At 42.6% G+C, this 20,219-nt stretch overlaps 1 protein-coding gene across 7 annotated transcripts in view; it reads left to right on the top strand.

Annotated features, from left to right (window-relative positions):
• plxnb1b (plexin b1b) overlaps positions 1-20,219 on the top strand; it is a 261,451-nt gene that overhangs the window by 204,996 nt on the left and 36,236 nt on the right. For all 7 annotated transcript variants that reach the window (XM_043707786.2, XM_087994156.1, XM_087994155.1 and 4 more), the window contains 7 exons: positions 4,412-4,592; positions 6,501-6,743; positions 9,419-9,595; positions 9,789-9,937; positions 11,893-11,993; positions 13,583-13,800; positions 19,913-20,091. In XM_043707786.2, coding sequence (XP_043563721.2) covers positions 4,412-4,592; positions 6,501-6,743; positions 9,419-9,595; positions 9,789-9,937; positions 11,893-11,993; positions 13,583-13,800; positions 19,913-20,091 — 1,248 coding nt within the window. The remainder of the gene's footprint in view (positions 1-4,411; positions 4,593-6,500; positions 6,744-9,418; positions 9,596-9,788; positions 9,938-11,892; positions 11,994-13,582; positions 13,801-19,912; positions 20,092-20,219) is intronic.

Genomic DNA, 20,219 nt, shown 5'->3' with positions numbered 1-20,219 from the left:
GAGAATGACAGGTGACCTTATTGAAACCCATTTGATCCTTTGAGGCATTGACAGGGTGGATGCTAAAAGGTTATTTACTCTTGTGAGAGAACTTAGGACCAGAGAGCAAAATCTCTGAAAAAGTGGATGCCCATTTAAAACAAATGAGGAGGAATCTCTTCTCTGAGTGCTGTGAATCTGTGGAATTAGGCTGAGATGGTTAGTCATTAAGGGAATCAAGAGTTATGGGGACAAGGCAGAAAATTAGAGTAAAGGATTATCAGGTCAGCATGAAATCATTGGGGAAAAAAGTCAAAGCAATGGCACGTTTAAAAGGGAGAGGCGCAGACAAAGGCAGCACATGGTCAGTAAAGGAGAGAGAGAGAAAGAAACTCACGCTGCTAAGTGACACAGCAGTGAAAGAAACTCACGCTGCTAAGTGACACAGCAGTGAACCTGAGCAATTACTGCCTTTGCTGTTGAATTCATGTATCGCTGGACATTGGAGTGCGGCTAGGAAAATGACAAACGGTGAAATTCAGAACTGATTTTGGAGGAACCTTTTTGGGAGAGGTCACAGCACAGAAATGGATAAGTGAATAGTTTAAGTGTGGCCTTGCTGTAAGTCTGCAGTAGTGAGTAGAGGGTGTTCTTTCTTGATTATATATTTTATTGAAATGTGTCTCTTTATTAAAGTCAAGAATGTAAGCTGTAAGTATTGTTAGCCTAGAGCAGTGTTTTGTACATTTTCTGGGGCTGCAGGTTGGAAGAAGCAAAAATGGCCCTTCGTGGAGTGCTTTTCTTTTCTTGTCAGATGTACGAGTTTAGGGAGAGTTTACGTATTACAGAGGAATATATCTGCAATTAATGCTGTTAGCTGCAAATCCTATCAGATCGAATGGATCGGTTGGAGCGACAGTTAGAGGCAATGAGGAATTTACAAGAGTAAGGGTATGTGATGGATGGCAGTTATAGGAAGGGAGAAAAGTCGCAGATACAGTCACATAGATGGGTTAACTCCAAGAAAGGTAAGAGAGGTAGGCAGGTAGTGCAGGAGTCTTCTGTGGCTATCTCCATTTCAAGCAAGTATGATGTTTTGGAAAATGTAGAGCGTGATGGATTCTTAGAGAAATATAGCACGAATAGCCAAGTTTTTGATATCGAAATTGGCTCTAATGCAATGAGGGGTACGTCAGGTTCCAAGAGGATTGATGTGTTAGGGGACTCTATAGTCTGAGGCGCAGACAGACATTTCTGTGGTCAGGAGCGAAAAATCAGAATGGTGTGCTGCCTCCCTGGTGCCAGGATCAAGGATATCTCAGAGAGGGTGCAGAATGTTCTCAAGGGGGAGAGGGGCCAGGTCACTGTAGACATTACAACCAACAACGTAGGAAGGGAGAAGGATGAGATTCTGAAGGAAGAATATAGAGAGTTAGGCAGGAATTTAAAAAGGAGGTCCTTGAGAGTAGTAATGTCTAGATTACTACCGGTGCTATGAGCTAGTAAGGGTAGAAATAAGAGGATAGAGCAGATGAATGCATGGCTGAGGAGCTGGTGTATGGGAAAAGGATTCACATTTTTGCATCATTGGAATCTCATTTGGGGTAGAAGTGACCTGTACAAGAAGGACAGATTGCACCTGAGTTGGAAGGGGACTAATATACTGGCAGGGAAATTCACTAGAGCTGCTCGGGAGGAATTAAACTAGTAAGGATAGGGGGGAGGGGACCCAGGGAGATAGTGAGGAAAAAGATCAATCTGAGACTGGTACAGTTGAGAAAAGAAGCGAGTCAAACATTCAGGGCAGGCAGGGACAAAGCAGAGAACAAGATAGGACTGATGAGTTAAACTGCATTTATTTCAATGCAAGAGGCCTAACAGGGAAAGCAGATGAACTTGGGGCATGGTTAGGAACATGGGACTGGGATATCATAGTAATTACAGAAATGTGGCTCAGGGATGGACATGATTGGCAGCTTAATGTTCCAGGATAGAAATGCTACAGGAAAGATAGAAAGGGTGGCAAGAGAGGAGGGAGAGTGGTGTTTTTGATAAGGGATAGCATTACAGCTGTGCTGAGGGAGGATATTCCTGGAAATATATCCAGGGAAGTTATTTGGGTGGAACTGAGAAATAGGAAAGGGATGATCACCTTATTGGGATTGTATTATAGATCCCCTAATAGTCAGTGGGAAATTGAGAATCAAATTTGTAAGGAGATCTCAGCTATCTGTAAGAATAATAGGGTGGTCATGGTAGGGGATTTTAACTTTCCAAACATAGACTGGGACTGCCATAGTGTTAAGGTTTAGGGTGAGAGGGGAAGGATATAAAAGGGACTTAAGGGGCAACATTTTCACACAGAGGGTGGTACATATATGGAATGAACTACCAGAGGATGTAGTGGAGGCTAGTACAATTGCAACATTTAAAAGGCATTTGAATGGGTATGTTAACAGGAAGGGTTTGGAGGGATACGGACTGGGTGCTTGCAGGTGGGACTAGATTGTGTTGGGATATCTGGTCGGCATTGACGAGTTGGACCAAAGGGTCTGTTTTCATGCTGTACATCTTTGACTGTGTGGTGGACTAGACCCAGTGGCCTGTTTCTGTTCCTACATCTTAGAATAGGGTTGAAGATGAGGTACATCAGCTTTAAGAACCCACGCAATTCTCAAAAATATCCCAATACACCATCCACATAGGAATCTTGAGATGGCATCAAAATGGAGTGGATTTGATTGTGTGCTTTCTGGTGCATGGAGGAGACTGCATCTTGAATACAACAGGAGAACCTTTTTTTAACCTTGTGAGAACACTTGTTCTTAGTGTAGGCACATCATTGGGCAGAGTGATACGTGATTCATCCTCAGTTCCTGCCGAACACCTAACCTGGGGGGGCAAGTTTGTGACTAATACAGGGTGAGAAAGTGCTTGATTCTTCAGCACTGTAATTCCTCTATTTACTGACCCAAAATAAATTGATCGTTTGCTTGGAACACAGGGTGTACTGCAGGCAAAAGGATAAACCAAAAAAAAATTGTCTCTCGTTGATGGCAGAGTAAATCACTTGATGAATCCATATCACAAACCTTTTTAACTACACGTGCTTGTGGAAGTCTGTCTAATTGACCAAGAAGTGGCCAAATAGTGACTTATTTGCTGCAGTGTCAAATTTTGCTTTATAGTACAGCACTGAAGTGTCTAAGAATGTTTAATTATGTTAAAGGTGCTGTAAAAATTCAAGTTGGTGTTGGCTATGGGATCATCTGCTGATTTGGCTTAATCTTGGGAGTTAATGGTAAGCGTGCATACACGCTCTTTTATTAAATTAGTTTTTATTCACAAAGGAAAGCTAGTATGGAGTATACTGTAAGAATAATGAGAATATGTAGTAAACCAGTAAGCCTCAAAAGGAAGTGAAAAAATGTGGTGCTGCAAAAGCACAGCATGTCAGGCAGCATCCGAAGAGCAGGAGAGTTGCCGTTTCGAGCATAAGTCCTTCATCAGGAATGATGAAGATGTTATGACACAGAGTAAGCCCTTCTGCTAATTTAAACCAAACGCACAGAAAAGCTCACCCTGCCTCATAATCTGTTAAAGGATGAGTGACCGAGAACTACCCAAATTCCACTATTTAAAGAAAAAATAATAATTTTATTCTTTAACTCCAAAAGAGAACTATTTACAACTAAGCCTCTTTTCTCTTTAAGATTGATTATCTATCTCCCACTCTATAATAATATATTGATCTGATAAAGCCCCTGTTAAATTTACAGCAAATTAATTTTCAAAACCAGACAGTGGTTGTAGTCTTTGATTCTTCTCTGTTTGTAGATCTCCCTGGGTCTTCTGCTGCTCAGAGTTTTCATATGAAAAAAGTACTTTTCAGAGAGAGGATTTGTGGGTAGTCTGTATGACAATGGCAGGTGGTGCTCTTTCTATGGCTAACTGTCCAAAATGCTTGCTTTTTATACCCCAAAGCATTGGATTGTCTCATTGGTTCAATGGTATCAAAACAGTAAAATTCAAATTCGATTGGGTTTTAGTATTTTGGGGCATAATTTAAACTGATTGGTTAAATTCGAAATGCTGTGAAAATATAGCAACCAAGCTCAGGTAGTTGTTTCACAGCCTAATGTTACATACTTTCAATATTCCAGTCCACACTGCGACTGCTGTACAGTACATACCTTCAACCTCATGACATTCCTGACGAAGGCCTTATGCCCGAAACATTGACTCTCCTACTCCTTGGATGCTGCCTGACCTGCAGTGTTTTTCTAGCGCCACACTTTTTGACTCTCACTCTCCAGTCCTCACTTTCTCCTAGCCTCAAAAGGAACCCAAATTGACCGGAATAATTACCCGTAAGAAACGCTTGAGACTTTCTATATGATGAAAGCTGTCAATCTGTTCTGTGATCTTTCAGTGGTGGAAGAGTGATCAGTATAAATGGGCAAAATTTAGATGCTGTGCAAACACCTCAAATGATGGTCCAGTTAATCCCAAACGAACGAAGGCAGAGATCGATATCTGAACGACAGAGCCGGGTGAGAGAGAGGAAGCGCAGAATGATGAAGGACAACAACACTGAAAGGCATGCAGACAAGGTGAGAAAAGCTGGTGTGTAAAATGGTTCAATAAACAAGAGAGCTCCCAACCAAAATGTTGGGTTAAACCAGGCCCACGACCCAGAATAAAGCAATTGTTCTTGATAAGAAAAGGTTAATTCGAGCAATCACTCTCCACAGGGAAAGTGGTCAGATCAGACACCAGACCCAAGCCAGCTAAAGCATACACTCCCTGTTGAACTACGTTGTGTTTAGCTACATGCAAAGTGGTATAGTGTCTATGCAAAGATCAAAGCTTAGTCACACGAATTAGAGACTTTAATAACATTGATATAAAATATAGGAGCATGGGTTTGAAAGAAGTCAAAACTAAGAAGGCTGTTGTGATTGGAGCCAGGCTGACCTTGTTCACTATCATGCATTGATTGGGGTTGTTGTTAACATGGCCCAATCGGGAAACTCCTAGCTGACCAATATAACCAGGAGAGTGGGAGGTGCTGGTGGTGGTTTCATGGTAATGTCACTGGGCTAGTAATCCAGAGCTGTGGGGTAACTTTCTGCAAACAAGCGTTCAAATCCTTGCAGGGTGAAATTTGAGCTAAAAAAAAGGAAAACCTAATGAGATGATACAGAGCAAAAGTGTTTTTTAAAAGAAAATTTAAAACCAGGATATTAGAGTCTCCTCCGTTCAGGCGACTGACTCTGACCTGACTGGCTAGAGGCCAGTGTATTGTGCCCAAGTAAATAAAGGATGACTTGGTGATGGAACTTGGTGATGGCATCAGTGCAGTTATTTAAAAGGCATTGCTGTTCATTTCTCTTCTAATGAGTTGTAAAATGTCTACGTTCAAATTGCACTATTGAAATTATTGATGTTCTTCAGTTCACCAGGAGCAATCTTCAACACTGCAGGTGAGATTAAATCAGCGAGACAGCCTGAAATGATCTTATGTATAGCTCGTCTCCTATTGACTGTGCTCATTAACTGAGTTAAATATTTAATTCTGTTCACCATGTGGTTTTACCTGGTGTAACTATTATATAGCACTGGCTGTCAGTTGCCCATCAGATTTCTAACCAGCAGTTCTAGTCATTGTATGTTGGCATTGTCCATTTGAATATTACATAACCCCATCTTCTCCCCACAGCCCCCTTGATAATTTTGATGGTCAGGATTTTTACTTTCACAGGATGAGGATGGTTGAACATTGGCTGAGTAAATCATTACTTGCGTGATCTTAAACTGCCTTAAAAAAGATAGTGTTTGAGTATGTCCCTCGGTCCTTCCATCTCTTCTCCATTTTGGGAGTTGGTGATGTATCGGTAATACCAATAGATCAGTAATTCAGAGACACAGGCAATGCTTGGGGGACGTGGGTTTGAACCCCACCTCGGTTGCTGGTGAAATTTAAACTCAACTAATAAATCTGGAATTGAAAGCTAGTCTCCAAAACAGTGGCCAAGAAATGAACATTGTTGTTGCAGTAACCCATCTGGATCACTGTTATGAAGGAAATCTGTACTTCTTACCCAGTCTGGCCTACATGTAACATGATTATGCCCGAAACATCGACTCTCCTTCTTGGATGCTGCCTGACCTACTGTGCTTTTCCAATGCAACACCTTTTGACTACATGTGACTCCAGGTTGATAGCAATATGGTTGACTCTTAACTTCCCACTGTAATGACCTAGCAAGCTGCTCATTTCAAGAGTAATCAAGGATTCGTCAGCGACTCCTTGCCTCGACACCTCATGAATGATTAATGAGGGAAAAAAGATTATTTTCCTGACATGAAGTTGTTGGGGACCTGGTACTATATTAACGACATTATACTGTGGTAGTGCAAATAATTGTAATGTTGACTGTCTGGCTTAGTGAGATATGGTGCCATTATTCTCATCTGTTTTCTTTCTGTCCCACTTACTCCTCCCAAACCTTTTGCAGTTTACTGAATTCTGTCAGGTGAATTCCTCCTTCTTCATGACTTGTAAGACACCATCAATCAAAGCCCCTGCCAGCGATGCTGACATCACCGTGCACTTCCTCATGGATAACTTGTGCTTCGATTTCAATGAGATCAGTCCAACAAAGTTCACATACAAGCCTGACCCAATCCTGAAGCCACTGAATGCAGGTGACCCATCAAAGCCATACAGACACAAGCCAGGCAGTGTATTGTCTGTTGAGGTATGGTGACTTTCTCGTTTTCCTCTAGTGTATTTCAGCGGCTAATGTATTACAGTAATGTGGTTATTCTGCGATGAGTTACTCGATTCCAGACTCCCCAAGAGCTATCCACAATTTTCCAGGCACAAGTTGGAAATGCAATGGAATATTGTGTTTTACATTTGCCTGGAGTAAGTGCAGGGCAAACAGAATTCCCAATGCACCACACCATCCAGGACCAAGTGGATTGGCACAGCATGCATCACTTTCAGCATCTCCTCCCTCCACCACCATAGCCACAGTACATACACTGCAGCAACTCCCCAAGACCCCCCTCTTTAGCAGCAGCTCCCAAAGCTACAAGCTCTACCACTTGGAGGAGTAAGGGGAGCAGGTACATGGAAATAACCCTGTTTGCAAGATCCCATCAAACTCACGCACACCATCCTGATTTAGAACTACATCAACATTTCTTCACTGTCACTGGGTTAAAAGGGCATTGTGGGTGCAGCTACATCACATGGTTTGCTCGTGATTCAGAAGGGCAATGTGTCCCAATTAGGGATGAGCAATAAGGCGAGCCCAGCCATCCACAATCACAGCCTGTGAAAAAATTCTTTAAAAAGTATCTTGGCACAACATATTAAACACAGGTAGTCTGCTCGAGTCCATTCACAAGTTGATTTGTTTGCAAGTTGGAGCAGAGTGCAGGACAATTCGTAATTAAAGGAAATGATAGATAATTAATATGTTAGATAATTAATATTATACTCAAAATGAGACCATGTTCATAAGCAGGATCATTCCTAAATCAGACATTTGTAAGTTGGGACCCCCCCCCCGCCACCCACCAGGTGATATTTTTGTATTTTGTATTTGTGTTTTTGACTTACAGGAAAATGCATTTACAGCAATTATTCATTTTACTTCACATTTCTACCATGTTTTATATTTAAATTGCAGCTGTTGGCTCAGCATTTCTGAAGACCAATGATAACAATAATCCATGAATAAACTTTAATTGAGTCTCTTCAGTTTATGTTGCGAGAGCTATTTTCTCTGGAATGTGAGAAGCTGCAGGATGACTTTATAGAAGTTCATAAAATTGTGGGAGGCAAGGATAGGGTGAATAGCCAAGGTCTTTTCCTGAGGTAGGGGAGCCCAAAACTAGACGGCATAGGTTTAATGTGAGAGGGGAAAGAGATCTTAGGGGCAACTTTTTCATGCAGCGGATGGTGCATGTATGGAATGAGCTGCCAGATGAAGTGGAGGAAGCTGGTACAGTTACAACATTTAAAAGGCATCTCGATGGGGATAGGAATAGTAAGGGTTTAGAGGGAAATGGGCCAAATGCTGGCAAATGGGACTAGATTATTTCAGGATATCTAGGTTGGCATGGATGAGTTGGGCTGAAGGGTCTGTTTCTGTGCAGCTCTATGACTCTAAGGGTAAGACTTCTCCACTCTTTACATTGAGGAGTTCATATCCATGAATTCCAATAGCTTTCTGTCTTTGAATACTGTACTTGGATCTGAATATATCCCAATCACTAAGGTGTGATAGTTTAACTCTCTCTTAATCTATTACTCCAGTGTTAGCTCTAACACTGTTTTCCTCTCAGAAACCGATATCCCTCTGTAGGATTAGGCAATCCTTCAGACTCTGCAGAATGCTTCTGGATTGATATTCTGCATCACAACTGACTACAAACCTTTTCCAATAGCCCATTGCAGTTGGAGTTTATTTTCCTGTCTGTTATCCTCTGTGTAAAACATACCTCTTTCCCTGTAATGCTCAGTCCATACTTAATAGTATGATCCCACCTGATGTTACTGACTAAAATCTGGCTGTATAAATCACGTTTGTTTTTATTTAATGCTGTGGTCTTTCACTGAAATGTAAGCATGCAATGCTACAGATTTGGTTTTAATAATGCAAAGGTTTATTATAATAAAAGATAAATAGAACAAACCAAGCTATTTACAGACAAACATAATTTGAAAGATTTCAAAACAGACAGCAAAATAATATCTGTTTTATTCCCAGCACCATTCCTTCACAATTTTCTAATACTAGACAGTTCCCTTATCTACTACATTTATAGGCTGGACTTAACTATTTCTTTCAATTCCATGTCTTGAAAGTTTGATGTTCTTCTATTTGATTATTCAAACATCTGAACTTAAACTCTTCAAAAATCCCTTCAGTATTTGAACCAAGTATTTCTGGTCTGGAATTTTCAATCCAAATCTATTTGCTAACTGTTCAGAATTAACTTCTTTATCCAGGGGAAACTGTTCGTACATCTAACCCCAGACAGGTCCTCTACAAATTGACAGAAAATTGCTCTAATCTGTGTTTTTCACTTAGCAAAATAAAATTGTTGGCTCTTATAAACCAAGAGCAAACAAATGCTCTTCAATGTTTATGTCCTCTGGTTATAAAATTATCTAAATAAATCAAGCAAGCAACATATTCACTCCTGGAGGGCCACAGTCACCTATTCTCTGACACATGCTGGCTTAAAAATTATGTCTCCATAAATATTGCTAAGTTCATTATTAAACCCCTTTATGCACGCAGATGAAAACTCACATGCCACTAGTTCAAAATCCACATCCTAAAATAAATGATGTTAATGTATGTAAGTTTCTCACCTTATATCACATGAATCTACTTTTGACTTTTGCATTCAGGGGGAAAACCTGGACCTAGCAATTACGAAGGAAGAGGTGGTTGCAATGGTGGGTGAGGGAATCTGTGTTGTGAGAACATTGACTGCAAATCACCTATACTGTGAGCCCCCCCTGGAGCAGCCTGCAGCCCGAAGGCGGAGGAAGCGAGAAAGCCTGGACACTCTACCAGAATTTATTGTATGTTACACGTTCTATCATCTTGGATATGGTGTAGGAGACTGCTGTTATGGAATGTTTGTACTGAGTAGTCCTTAATCCAAAACAAACAGTCACAATTGACATATAAAATCTCTCTTTGGGAACACTTTACTGCAGTTAAACCCCCTCTTTCTGTCTCATGTTCCTTCACTCTTTTGTTCTTGTCTCTCAGGTGCAGATGGGAAAGCTGCATTTCAAGCTGGGAAAGATCCGATATGATGCTGAGAGCCAATCCAATTTCCCACTCGAGGCCCAGATTGGACTTGGGGTGGGAGCCTCCATCGTTGCGCTGATCGTCCTGATCATTGTGCTTATCTACAGGTGGGCAACAATTAACAATATCCTCACCGTCCTCCCAATCATCTCCCAGCTCATGAAAGTATTAATAATGACTCAAAAGCTATAAAGGGTGCCCTTATTGATAGTTTGAGTTATGGAATCTGGGATGATGAATTATCTCCTTTCTCATAAGTGTGGTGGGTGGGTTGCTTTTTAGATAGAAGGCCTGTGACCAGCAACTTGCCGTATGGATGGGTGCTGGATCCATGGACTTTTGATGTTTTTCTAAGTTATTTGGATATGAATATGGTTAATAAGTTTGCAAATGACACCAAAATAGGCGCTACCATGGATAGTGAAGAAGGTTACCTCAGCGTACAATTGAACCTTAATCAAATGGGCCGATGGGCTGAAGAGTGGTGGATGGAGTTTAATTTAGATAAATGTGAGGTGGTTTGGAAAGGCGAATCAGGGCTGAACTTACACGCTTGATGGTAGGGTTTTGGGGAGTGTTGCTGAATAAAGAGACCTTTCAGTACAGCTTCATAACTGCTGGAAAGTGGAGTCACAGGACAGTAAAGAAGGCATTGGGTAAGCTTGCCTTTATTGGTCAGTACATTGAGTATAGGAGTTGAGATATCATCTAGCACCTGTACAAGAAATTGGTGAGGCCACTTTTGGGATACTGCATTCAATTTTAGTCTCCCTCCTATAGGAAGGATGTTGTGAAACTTGAAAGGGTTAGGAAAGGATTTACAAAGATGTTGCTGGGATTGGAGGGTTTGAGCTACAAGGAGAGGCTGAATAGGCTGGGGCTATTTTCCCTGGAGCGTTGGGGGCTGAGGAGTGACCTTCATAGAGGCTTATAAAATCATGAGGGGCATGGATAGGATAAATAGCCAAGGTCTATTTGGGGTGGGAGACTCCAAAATTAGAGGACATAGGTTTAAGTTGCAGGGAAAAGGGACCTGAGGGGCAACATTTACATGTAGAGGGTGGTGTGTGTATGGAATGAGCTGCCAGAGGAAGTGGTGGAGGCTGGTACAATTATAGCATTTTTTAAAAAAAATCTGAATAGGTATATGAATGGGAAGGGTTTAGAAGGATATCGACCAAATATTGGCAAATGCAACTAGATTAATTTCGAACATTTTGTCAGCATGGACAAGTTGGACTGCAGGATCTGTTTCCGTGCTATACAACTCTAAGACTCTAAGAGTTCAATGTGAAATTAATTATATAACAGAGAAACAGACTGTTCAGCCCACCATATATATGCTGGCCAACAAACACCAAACTACACAAACCCTGTTTACCTCAGTCCACAGCCTACTATGCACAAGTGTTTAAATGCTCATCCGGGTGCTACTTAAATGTTGCAAGAGTACCTACCTCCAGCCCTGTCTCAGGCAGCACGTTGCATATTTCTAAGATCCTCTCCTTACCTTAAGCTTATGCCTTCTGATCTTCGACACATCTGCTCTGGGGAAAAGATACCCATGATCTACCATATCCGAGCCTGTCATAATTACGTATACCACAATCAGGTCCCCCCTCAGTCCCCTCTGCTCCAGTTCAAAAAGCCCAGCCAAACCAGTCTCTCCCATTTCTGAGCCTTCCCATCCCAGGCACCATCCTGGTAAATCTCCTCTGCACCCTCTCTAGTGCAATCGCACTCTTCTGATAACTAGACCCCTGGGAATTTCCTAGAATCGAATTACTTTCTCTTCCGCAACCCATTTGTTGTTGTCCACTAATCTGTGTCTGTGTGTTTGTGTTTGTCGGTGTCTGTGTGTGTGGAGAGAGCCAGAAAAAGTCATTACAACTGGGGTCTGGAGTAACATGGAAGCTGACTGTTGCTCACATTTTAATTGCAAAACTGACTTAGTTGGTAATGTTAGCCTCATAAGAGCAATGGATCCGAGATCTAACTTTATTTACAATCCAATAATCTACTAATTTCTGTGAACGCTGTGATCTTGTGCTCCATTTGACAGGCGGAAAAGTAAGCAGGCCTTGAGAGACTACAAGAAAGTACAGATCCAGTTGGAGAACCTGGAGACCAGCGTTCGTGATCGATGCAAGAAGGAGTTTACAGGTAATCTGTGTCTGTTCTGGCAGACTGGTACCAAAGGTGAAGTCATATGTTATCAGGGGCTGAGCTGGCAAGACGGATACAGAACTGGCTTAATCATAAGAGACAGGGTCGCGGTGGAAGGTTGCGTTTTGGAATGGAGGGCTATGACTAATGGTGTTCCACGGGGATCAGTGCTGGGGCCTCTGCTGTTTGTGATCAACATAAATGATTTGGAGGAAAACGTAGCTGGTCTAATTAGTAAGTTTGTGGATGATACAAAGATCAATGGGGGTTGTGCATTGTGAGGAGGAGGTTGCAGCAGGAGACATGGGCAGAAAAATGGCAGTTGGTATTTAATCCGGACAAATGTGAGGTGATACATTTTGGAAGGTAAAGTACAGGTGGAAATTATACAGTGAATGGCAGAACCCTGAGGAGTATTGATATGCAGAGGGATCTGGGTGTGTAGGTCCACAGATCACTGAAGGTGGCAGCACAGGTAGATAGGTAGTTAAAAAAACCGCGTATGGTATGCTTGCCTTTATTGGAAGGGGCATTGAGAATGAAGATAGGCAAGTTATGCTGCAGCTTTATAGAACTTTAGTTCAGCCACATTTGGAATATTGCATACAGTTCTGGTCACCACACTACCAGAAGGATTGGGATGATTTGGAGACTGTACAACAAAGGTTTACCAGGATGTTGCCTGATATGGGGGATTATAGCTATGAAGAAAGGTTGGATAGACTGGGTTTGTTTCCACTAGAACACAGGAGGAGAGAAGTTTATACGTTTATGAATAGCATGGATAGAGTGGAAAGTATGAGGCTTTTTCCCAGGGTGGAGGGGTCAGTTACTAGGGGACACAGGTTCAAATTGTGAGGAGGGAGAGGTGTGGGGGTGGGGGGGGGGGGGGGGGGGGGGGTGGGGGGGGGGAGTGGAATTAAAGGCATGTTTTTCATAGAAAGGGTGGTTACTGCCTGGAAAGCACTGCCAGTGGAGGTGGTGGAAGCAGACACAATAGCAAATTCAAGAAGCACCTGGACAAATACATGATTAGGAAGGGAGTAGAGGGGTACAGATTGTGCAAGTGAAGACAGTTTTAAAATGGAAGGGCAAATGTGTCAGTGCATGCTCGGAGGGCCGAATGTCTAGACTAGAGTGATGCTGGAAAAGCACAGCAGATCAGGCAGCATCTGGGGAGCAGGAAAACCGACGTTTCGGGCAAAAGCCCTTCATTGGGCCTCTGCAGGCATCCTGCCTGTATTCCTGATGAAGGGCTTTTGCCCAAAACGTCAATTTTCCTGCTCCTCGGATGCTGCCTGACCTGTACTTTTCCAGCACCACTCTAATCTAGACTCTGGCTTCCAGCATCTGCAGTCCTTGTTTTTACCTGGAGGGCCAAATGGCCTGTTCCTGTGCTGGGTTGTTCTAATTTCTATGTCTCTAGGACTCTGTCTCTGTTTATGTCTCTGTGCGAAGAGATTAAATCACTTCATGCTTGCACAGTATTTTCTTTGGCTTTACTTATTTCAATGAATGTCTCTTCACTCTGCTCTCAAATTGCTAACAAAATGTTGTTCTGTTCTCTAAATTAAAACACTTAACAGATCTCATGACTGAAATGATGGACCTGTCCAGTGATCTGGTTGGAACTGGAATTCCTTTTCTGGATTACAAGACCTACGCCGAGCGGATTTTTTTCCCAGGGCACAGGGAGTCACCTCTGCAACGGGATCTGGATGTCCCTGAATCTCGACGCCAGACAGTGGAACAGGGCCTTGTGCAGCTTTCTAATTTATTGAACAGCAAGCTTTTCCTCACCAAGGTAGAGTGAAGGATGTTGCTTCTGTTGTGTTGGTTACAATGGTATCCACGCAGTGACTCTATATATTCTTATAGCAAGGAGGCAGCAACACACTGATCTCACTTGACAAAACCAGTTCTAAATTATTTTAGCCTGACCTAAAGAGACAGCAAGTGACATTTCTAACAAATTTTAATGTGTTCAACTCATTGGCTTTTTGTGGCTCTTGTATACAGAGGAGGGGAAAGGGAGCTTTTGATTCCTGTTGCTGTTAGGGATTTGTTTTGACCAGTCTTCTAGAAAGGGTTTCAAAAGCTGACAAAACCTCCCATCCATCAAATTAGAAAGCTTTTACTGCATTTTTATCGTCCTGTCTGTGAAGATTCGGAGATGTAATTGTGAGAGGTTTATTGAAATGGATTACTGTGCAGGTGTTCGTGCTTTTAAAGAGAAAATATCAAAGGATTTCATCAGAAATGCGACAGGAACAATTAGATATGAGCACCTTCTTAATTTATGTAAAAACGTGAACATATCCTGGACAACTGGGATGGCACAATGGCTCAGTGGTTAGCACTGCTGCCTCACAGCGCCAAGGACCTGGGTTCAATTCCAGCTTCAGGTGACTGTCTGTGTGGAGTTTGCACGTTCTCCCCATGTCTATGTGGGTTTCCTCTGGGTGCTCCGATTTCCTCCCGGATATGCAGGTTAGGTGGATTGGCCATGGAAAATGCAGGGTCACAGGGATAGCATTGGGGGTGGGTCTGGTTGGGATGCTCCTCAGAGTGTCGATGTGGATGTGACAGGCTGAATAACCTGCTTCCGCACTGTAGGGATTCTATGATATATGCTGGAGTTCAACAATCAATAATTGCAGTTCTGCCAGTTCACCCGACTGTGCACTAATTTATATTGGGCCTGTTCTCGGAGCCTTTGCTTGGACTAGCTTCCGAGAGATTGAAGAGGCAACCTCATGAAGGCTAGGAGTATTGACTGCATATCAATATTGTTACCTTGCTGTACTGTTAGTTACCCATTTGCTGAAGCATGAGTCAGTCAGTCTGCCACAACTCCTCTTACTGGGGAAAAAACGGCTGTCTTTAAAATATATTTTCTAATCATTCTGTTCAGAGATGTCATTACACACTTCACGAGCAGGTGGGACTTCAGTGTTAATACTCCTATTTATTCTTTCTCTTGTTCTGTACCCATGGGTTACACCTGTTCCTACACCTGTTGTATCTCAGTATTATACAAGTGACAGGCTTGTCCCTAGTGTTATTACCAGTCTCCATCACAAAATGGTCTTCATGCACAATGGAAGTTTCAATCCATAATCCATAACTTCAACTGTGGTTGGAGCATTCTATTGAGCATTTGACCCCATCAAGAACACTTTGGCGTCTAGTTGCTGTCCCCTTTGATTTTTGTGCTTATTTACTTTAGCAGAACAAAATAGGCCATGATTAGTTACACTAATCTTTTGAAATTGCAGTATCAGTTTGGAGTATTCCTGGCTGTGGAGTGCACCTCAGTCAAGGCAGTTTATATTGGTCTTTCAAAAAAGAGTCTCAACTGAGACCCCAGTTCAGTTCAGCACCTTGAGCATGCAGAGGGTTGGAAGAACCAAGTTTTGGCAATGTGTCTGCAGACTCCTATTGCCTTTCCTCTCACTGCCAAGAGAATTTGGGACAAACCGATGGTGTATTCTATATCATTATACCAAAGATTTTGAAAACATTTACTACTGATGTTGGAGGTTGTCTGTAAGTCCCCAACAGTAGTGGACAACTAGGGGAAGGCATTAAGCTAGAAATCAGTGAAGAAAGTTGCACTGTAATTATGGGTGCCCTTAATTCACATATAGACTGGATAAACCAAACTAGCAATGATAGTGTGAAGGAGGATTCCTTGTGATGGTGTTTTAGGAGTCAATCAGAGTACAGGTTACTCTAGACTGGGTACTGTGGTATAAAAAAGGCATAGTAATCTTGTGCAGGGTCCCTTGGGGGAAGAATAACCTTAATTGGATAGGATTCCTCACTAAGGTGGAGAGTGAAGTAGCTGAATCTCTTCAGCCTCTGATGCTCCAGGGAAAACAGTCCCAGCCTATTCAGCCTCTCCCATTAGTTCAAATCCTCCAACCCTGGCAACATCCCTGTAGATCTTTTCTGAACCCTTTCAAATTTCAAAACATCCTTCTGATCGGAGGAAGACCAGAATTGCACACATTATTCTAAAAGTGGCCTAACCAATGTCCTGTAAAGCCGCAACATGATCAATATGATCATGGCTGATCGTCTCAATGCCATATTCCCACTTTCTCCTGTGAAGGCCTTTAAAATTTAAAAATGCATCTAACTTTCTCGAACATGGTCTAGCCTCCACAGCCTTCTGCAGTAGTGAATTCCACAGTGAAAAGTCCTAAATGGTCTATCCCAAGACAGTGTCCCCTGTTCTCGACTCCCCAAACAAGGGAAACGTCTCCCATGCATTTAGTTTGGCCAGCCCTGTTAAAATTGTATATGTTTCAATTGAATACCCTCTGATGCTCTTAAGCCGGAGTGAATGTAGGTCCAGTCGAATTAATAGAGTCACAGAGATGTACAGCATGGAAACAGACCCTTCGATCCAACCCGTCCATGCTGACCAGATATCCCAACCCAATATAATTCCACCTGCCAGCACCTGACCCATATTCCTCCAAACCCTTCATATTCATATACCCATCCAAATGCTGCTTAAATGTTGCAATTGTATCAGCCTCCACCACTTCCTCTGGCAGTTCATTCCATACACATACCACACTCTGTGTGAAAAAGTTGCTCCTTAGGTCTATCTTTCCTCTCTCACCCTAAACCTATGCCCTCTAGTTCTGGACTCCCCGACCCCAGGGAAAAGACCTTGTCTATTTGACCTATACATGCCCCTCATGATTTTGTAAACCTCTATACGGTCACCCTTCAGCCTCCAACGCTCCAGGGAAAACAGCCCCAGCCTGTTCAGCCTCTCCCTGTAGCTCAAATCCTCCAACCCTGGCAACATCCTTGTAAATCCTTTCTGAACCCTTTCAAGTTTCACAACATCTTTCCGATAGGAAGGAGACCAGAATTGCACACAATATTCCAACAGTGGCCTAACCAATGTCCTGTACAGCCGCAACATGATCTCCCAACTCCTGTACTCACTACTCTGACCAATAAAGGAAAGCATACCAAATGCCACCTTCACTACCCTTAAGTACCTACTTACCATTAAGTAGGTAAAAACAATGACTGCAGGTGTTGTAAAGAGAGGAGGAAAACTTCAAGGCTTACCATTAAGTGTATAAGTCCTACTAAGACTTGTTTTCCCAAAATGCAGTACCTCGCATTTATCTGAATTAAACTCCATCTGCCACATCTCAACCCATTGGCCCATCTGGTCAAGATCCTGTTGTAATCTGAGGTAACCTTCTTCGCTGTCCACTACACCTCCAATTTTGGTGTCATCTACAAACTTACTAACTGTACCTCTTATGCTTGCATCCAAATCATTTATGTAAATGACAAAAAGTAGAGGACCCAGCACCAATTTTTGTGGCACTCTACTGGTCACAGGCCTCCAGACTGAAAAACAACCCTCCACCACTACCCTCTGTCTTCTACCTTTGAGCCAGTTCTGTATTCAAATGGCTAGCTCTCTCTGTATTCTGTGAGTTCTAACCTTGCTAATCAGTCTCCCATGGGGAACTTTTGTCCCCTTGTAGAGCAATCCTACCATCTCCTTACCTCCAACCGCAACCCCTCCCCGCCACCGCAACCTCTGGTAGGTGTGTCTTTAGTCTCTTCTGCACTCCTTCTGTAGCAAGTATACTTTATTAAGTAGGGAGACAACATCTGCACACAGTGGTCCAGGTATGATATCACCTCGGGCCTGGTTAACTACAGTAAAGCATCCCTACTTCTGAACACAAATCCTGTTCCAATGAGGGTCAATATACCATTTGTGTCCTAATTGCTTGCTGCACCTGCCTAATTTTGTTCACTGATGCACAAGGACACCTTATTCATCCACAATTGTAGTGCCTGACAGGAATGACCAATTGTTGTAATTCATGTACATGTCCTTTAAATATGAGTCATCCATCATTAACCCTTTTAGTGAGGTTCCTAATCCATCCTTGCGAATTCATCCTTATAGCCTAATGGTTCTCTTTAGTTAGAATGAGCTGCCAGGAAGTGGTGGTGGCTGGTACAAATAGAACATTTAAAAGGCATCTGGATGGATATATGAATAGGAAGGATTTAGAGGGATATGGGTCAAGTGCTGTCAAATGGGACTAGATTAATTGAGGATATCTGGTCGGTGTGGACAAGTTACACTGAAGGGTCTGTTTCTGTGCTGTATGACTCTGACTCTATGACTTAAACCTGGGTCTCGGCTCAGAGGTAGGGACTCCACTACAATGCAACAAGAGCCTAAAAACTACTCCTTTTCATTTCCATGCACAAATGAATGATTTTTTCTTCCATCATCTGTGGTATTTTCCACCTTTGTCCACCGCCTATTAAGGAGAGTTCAGTGACACCAAAGGTGAGGGAAAGGTTGGGAGAGAAGGCGGGATTCCATCAAAATGGAGTTGGAGGGGACAAAACACCAGTCCTCCTTGTTCCTAAGGTTTGGGCCATAGACTTCCATTGGATCTTTCCACACTAATAATGCCATTGTCTCCTGCAGTAATGGCTGATCAGGAGAATCTCCCATTCTTATCACCTGCTGTCAGGCATATTAGAAGGATTTACAGGCCAACCATGAACCTTCCTTACAAACACACCTTTTGTGGCCAACAAGTCCTAGTGGGGCTTGGACCCAGAGTTTCTGGTGCAGAGGTAGGAACACTATCATTAAGCCACAAGGGCCTCATTGAAAACCAACTCATTTCTTTGTTTTCTCATCTGCACATCTCTGGAGTAGGTGGGACTTGAACCTGGGCCGCCTGGTACAGAAGTAGGGACATGACCATTGCGTCACAAGAACCCTCTGAAACCAGTTCATTTGGTTTTCCCCTGTCACCATATCCCCTATTAGTTTGTTATCCATCCATTAACCACCACCAGTAAATTAACTGTGTTTCCAAACTGAATAATTAATGTGCAAAGCCTGTTAAAGGCCAAGCAATACATTGAAGGTGAGGGAGAGAGGGAGGGGACTAAATCAAAATAGAGTTAGAAAGGGGGAACCCCCAACATTTAGATATGTGTTCCAATAGGAAGGGCTTGGAGGGCAGGGTCCTGGCAGGTGGGACTAGAATGGGTTGGGATATCTGGTCGGCATGGACGAGTTGGACCGAAGGGTCTGTTTCCGTGCTGTACATCTCTATGACTGTATGAGCATCAGCTGTTCTTGCTTGTCTCTGATGTGTGTCCTGGTTCATTCTCCTCATTTGCAACATTGTCAACATTACTGGATTGTTACTGTGCAGGCCAATACAGAGTGTTGAGGGTCAATTTCCATTAAAGGAACTTGCTCCAGCTACTTGTAAGTGAGCTGACTCTATGGAATACAAGGTATTGGCAGCCAACCTAATTTGTAATAGCTGTGTTTGAATTAGTATGTCGTCTTAAGTTCAAAACAGAGTTTGAGTGGGGAGTGTGCTTTTACAAAAAATGCAAATGTGATAGAACACTTATCACAATTACCTCCAGCCTTTTTCAAAAATATTTATCGACCAGTTTCCATTTCCCAAGATTATTGAGTCGCCACTTTTATGTTGGAAGGCTGTCCAACATATCTTGGGTAGATATGTCCAATATATATCTTCTTTCAGGAGAGTTTCCATTTGTTTGTCTGTAGTCTGGAGACCGAGTTTGACGGAACTGCTGTTCCGGTTAAAAGAGAGCACCGGAAGCAAATGGAAGGTGACAAACCATTGGGGAAAACAATCCCAGCCTAACCAGTCTCTCCTCAACTGAGACTTTTCATTCCAGGTAACATCCCGTCATAAAACATTTTTATAAAATCACGACAGTGTAGAAACAGGCCATTCGGCCCAACAAGTCCACACCAACCCTCTGAAGAATATCCCATCCAGACCCATTTGATGTTATCTTTTTAAAAACTTGTTCAAGGTTTTTTTGTCTCTCTGTATCAGTTTATACACACGCTGGAGAGCCAACGGACGTTTTCCCCACGGGATCGTGCGTATGTGGCGTCGCTGTTGACTGTCTCATTGCATGGGAAGCTGGAGTATTATACAGACATCTTGAAAACGCTGCTGAATGATCTGGTGGAGCAGAACGTTGCCAAGAACCCGAAATTGATGCTGCGCAGGTAGAGAATGAGTGAGCCTGGGTTCTGGTGTTTAACAGGGCATTTCACCAAGGGTTAAATGCCGGTATTACTTCTACAATAGCTTAATCATCTTCCTTTGTAAATCCAGGGGCACTGGTGACCCAGTG

Source organism: Chiloscyllium plagiosum, unplaced genomic scaffold (genome assembly GCF_037043375.1).
Source record: "Chiloscyllium plagiosum isolate Xiang-an unplaced genomic scaffold, Cpla_swu_hap1 HiC_scaffold_14, whole genome shotgun sequence".
Taxonomy (NCBI): Eukaryota; Metazoa; Chordata; class Chondrichthyes; order Orectolobiformes; family Hemiscylliidae; genus Chiloscyllium; species Chiloscyllium plagiosum.
Note: the sequence above shows the minus strand (reverse complement) of the source record. Positions and strands in the feature narration are given on the sequence as shown.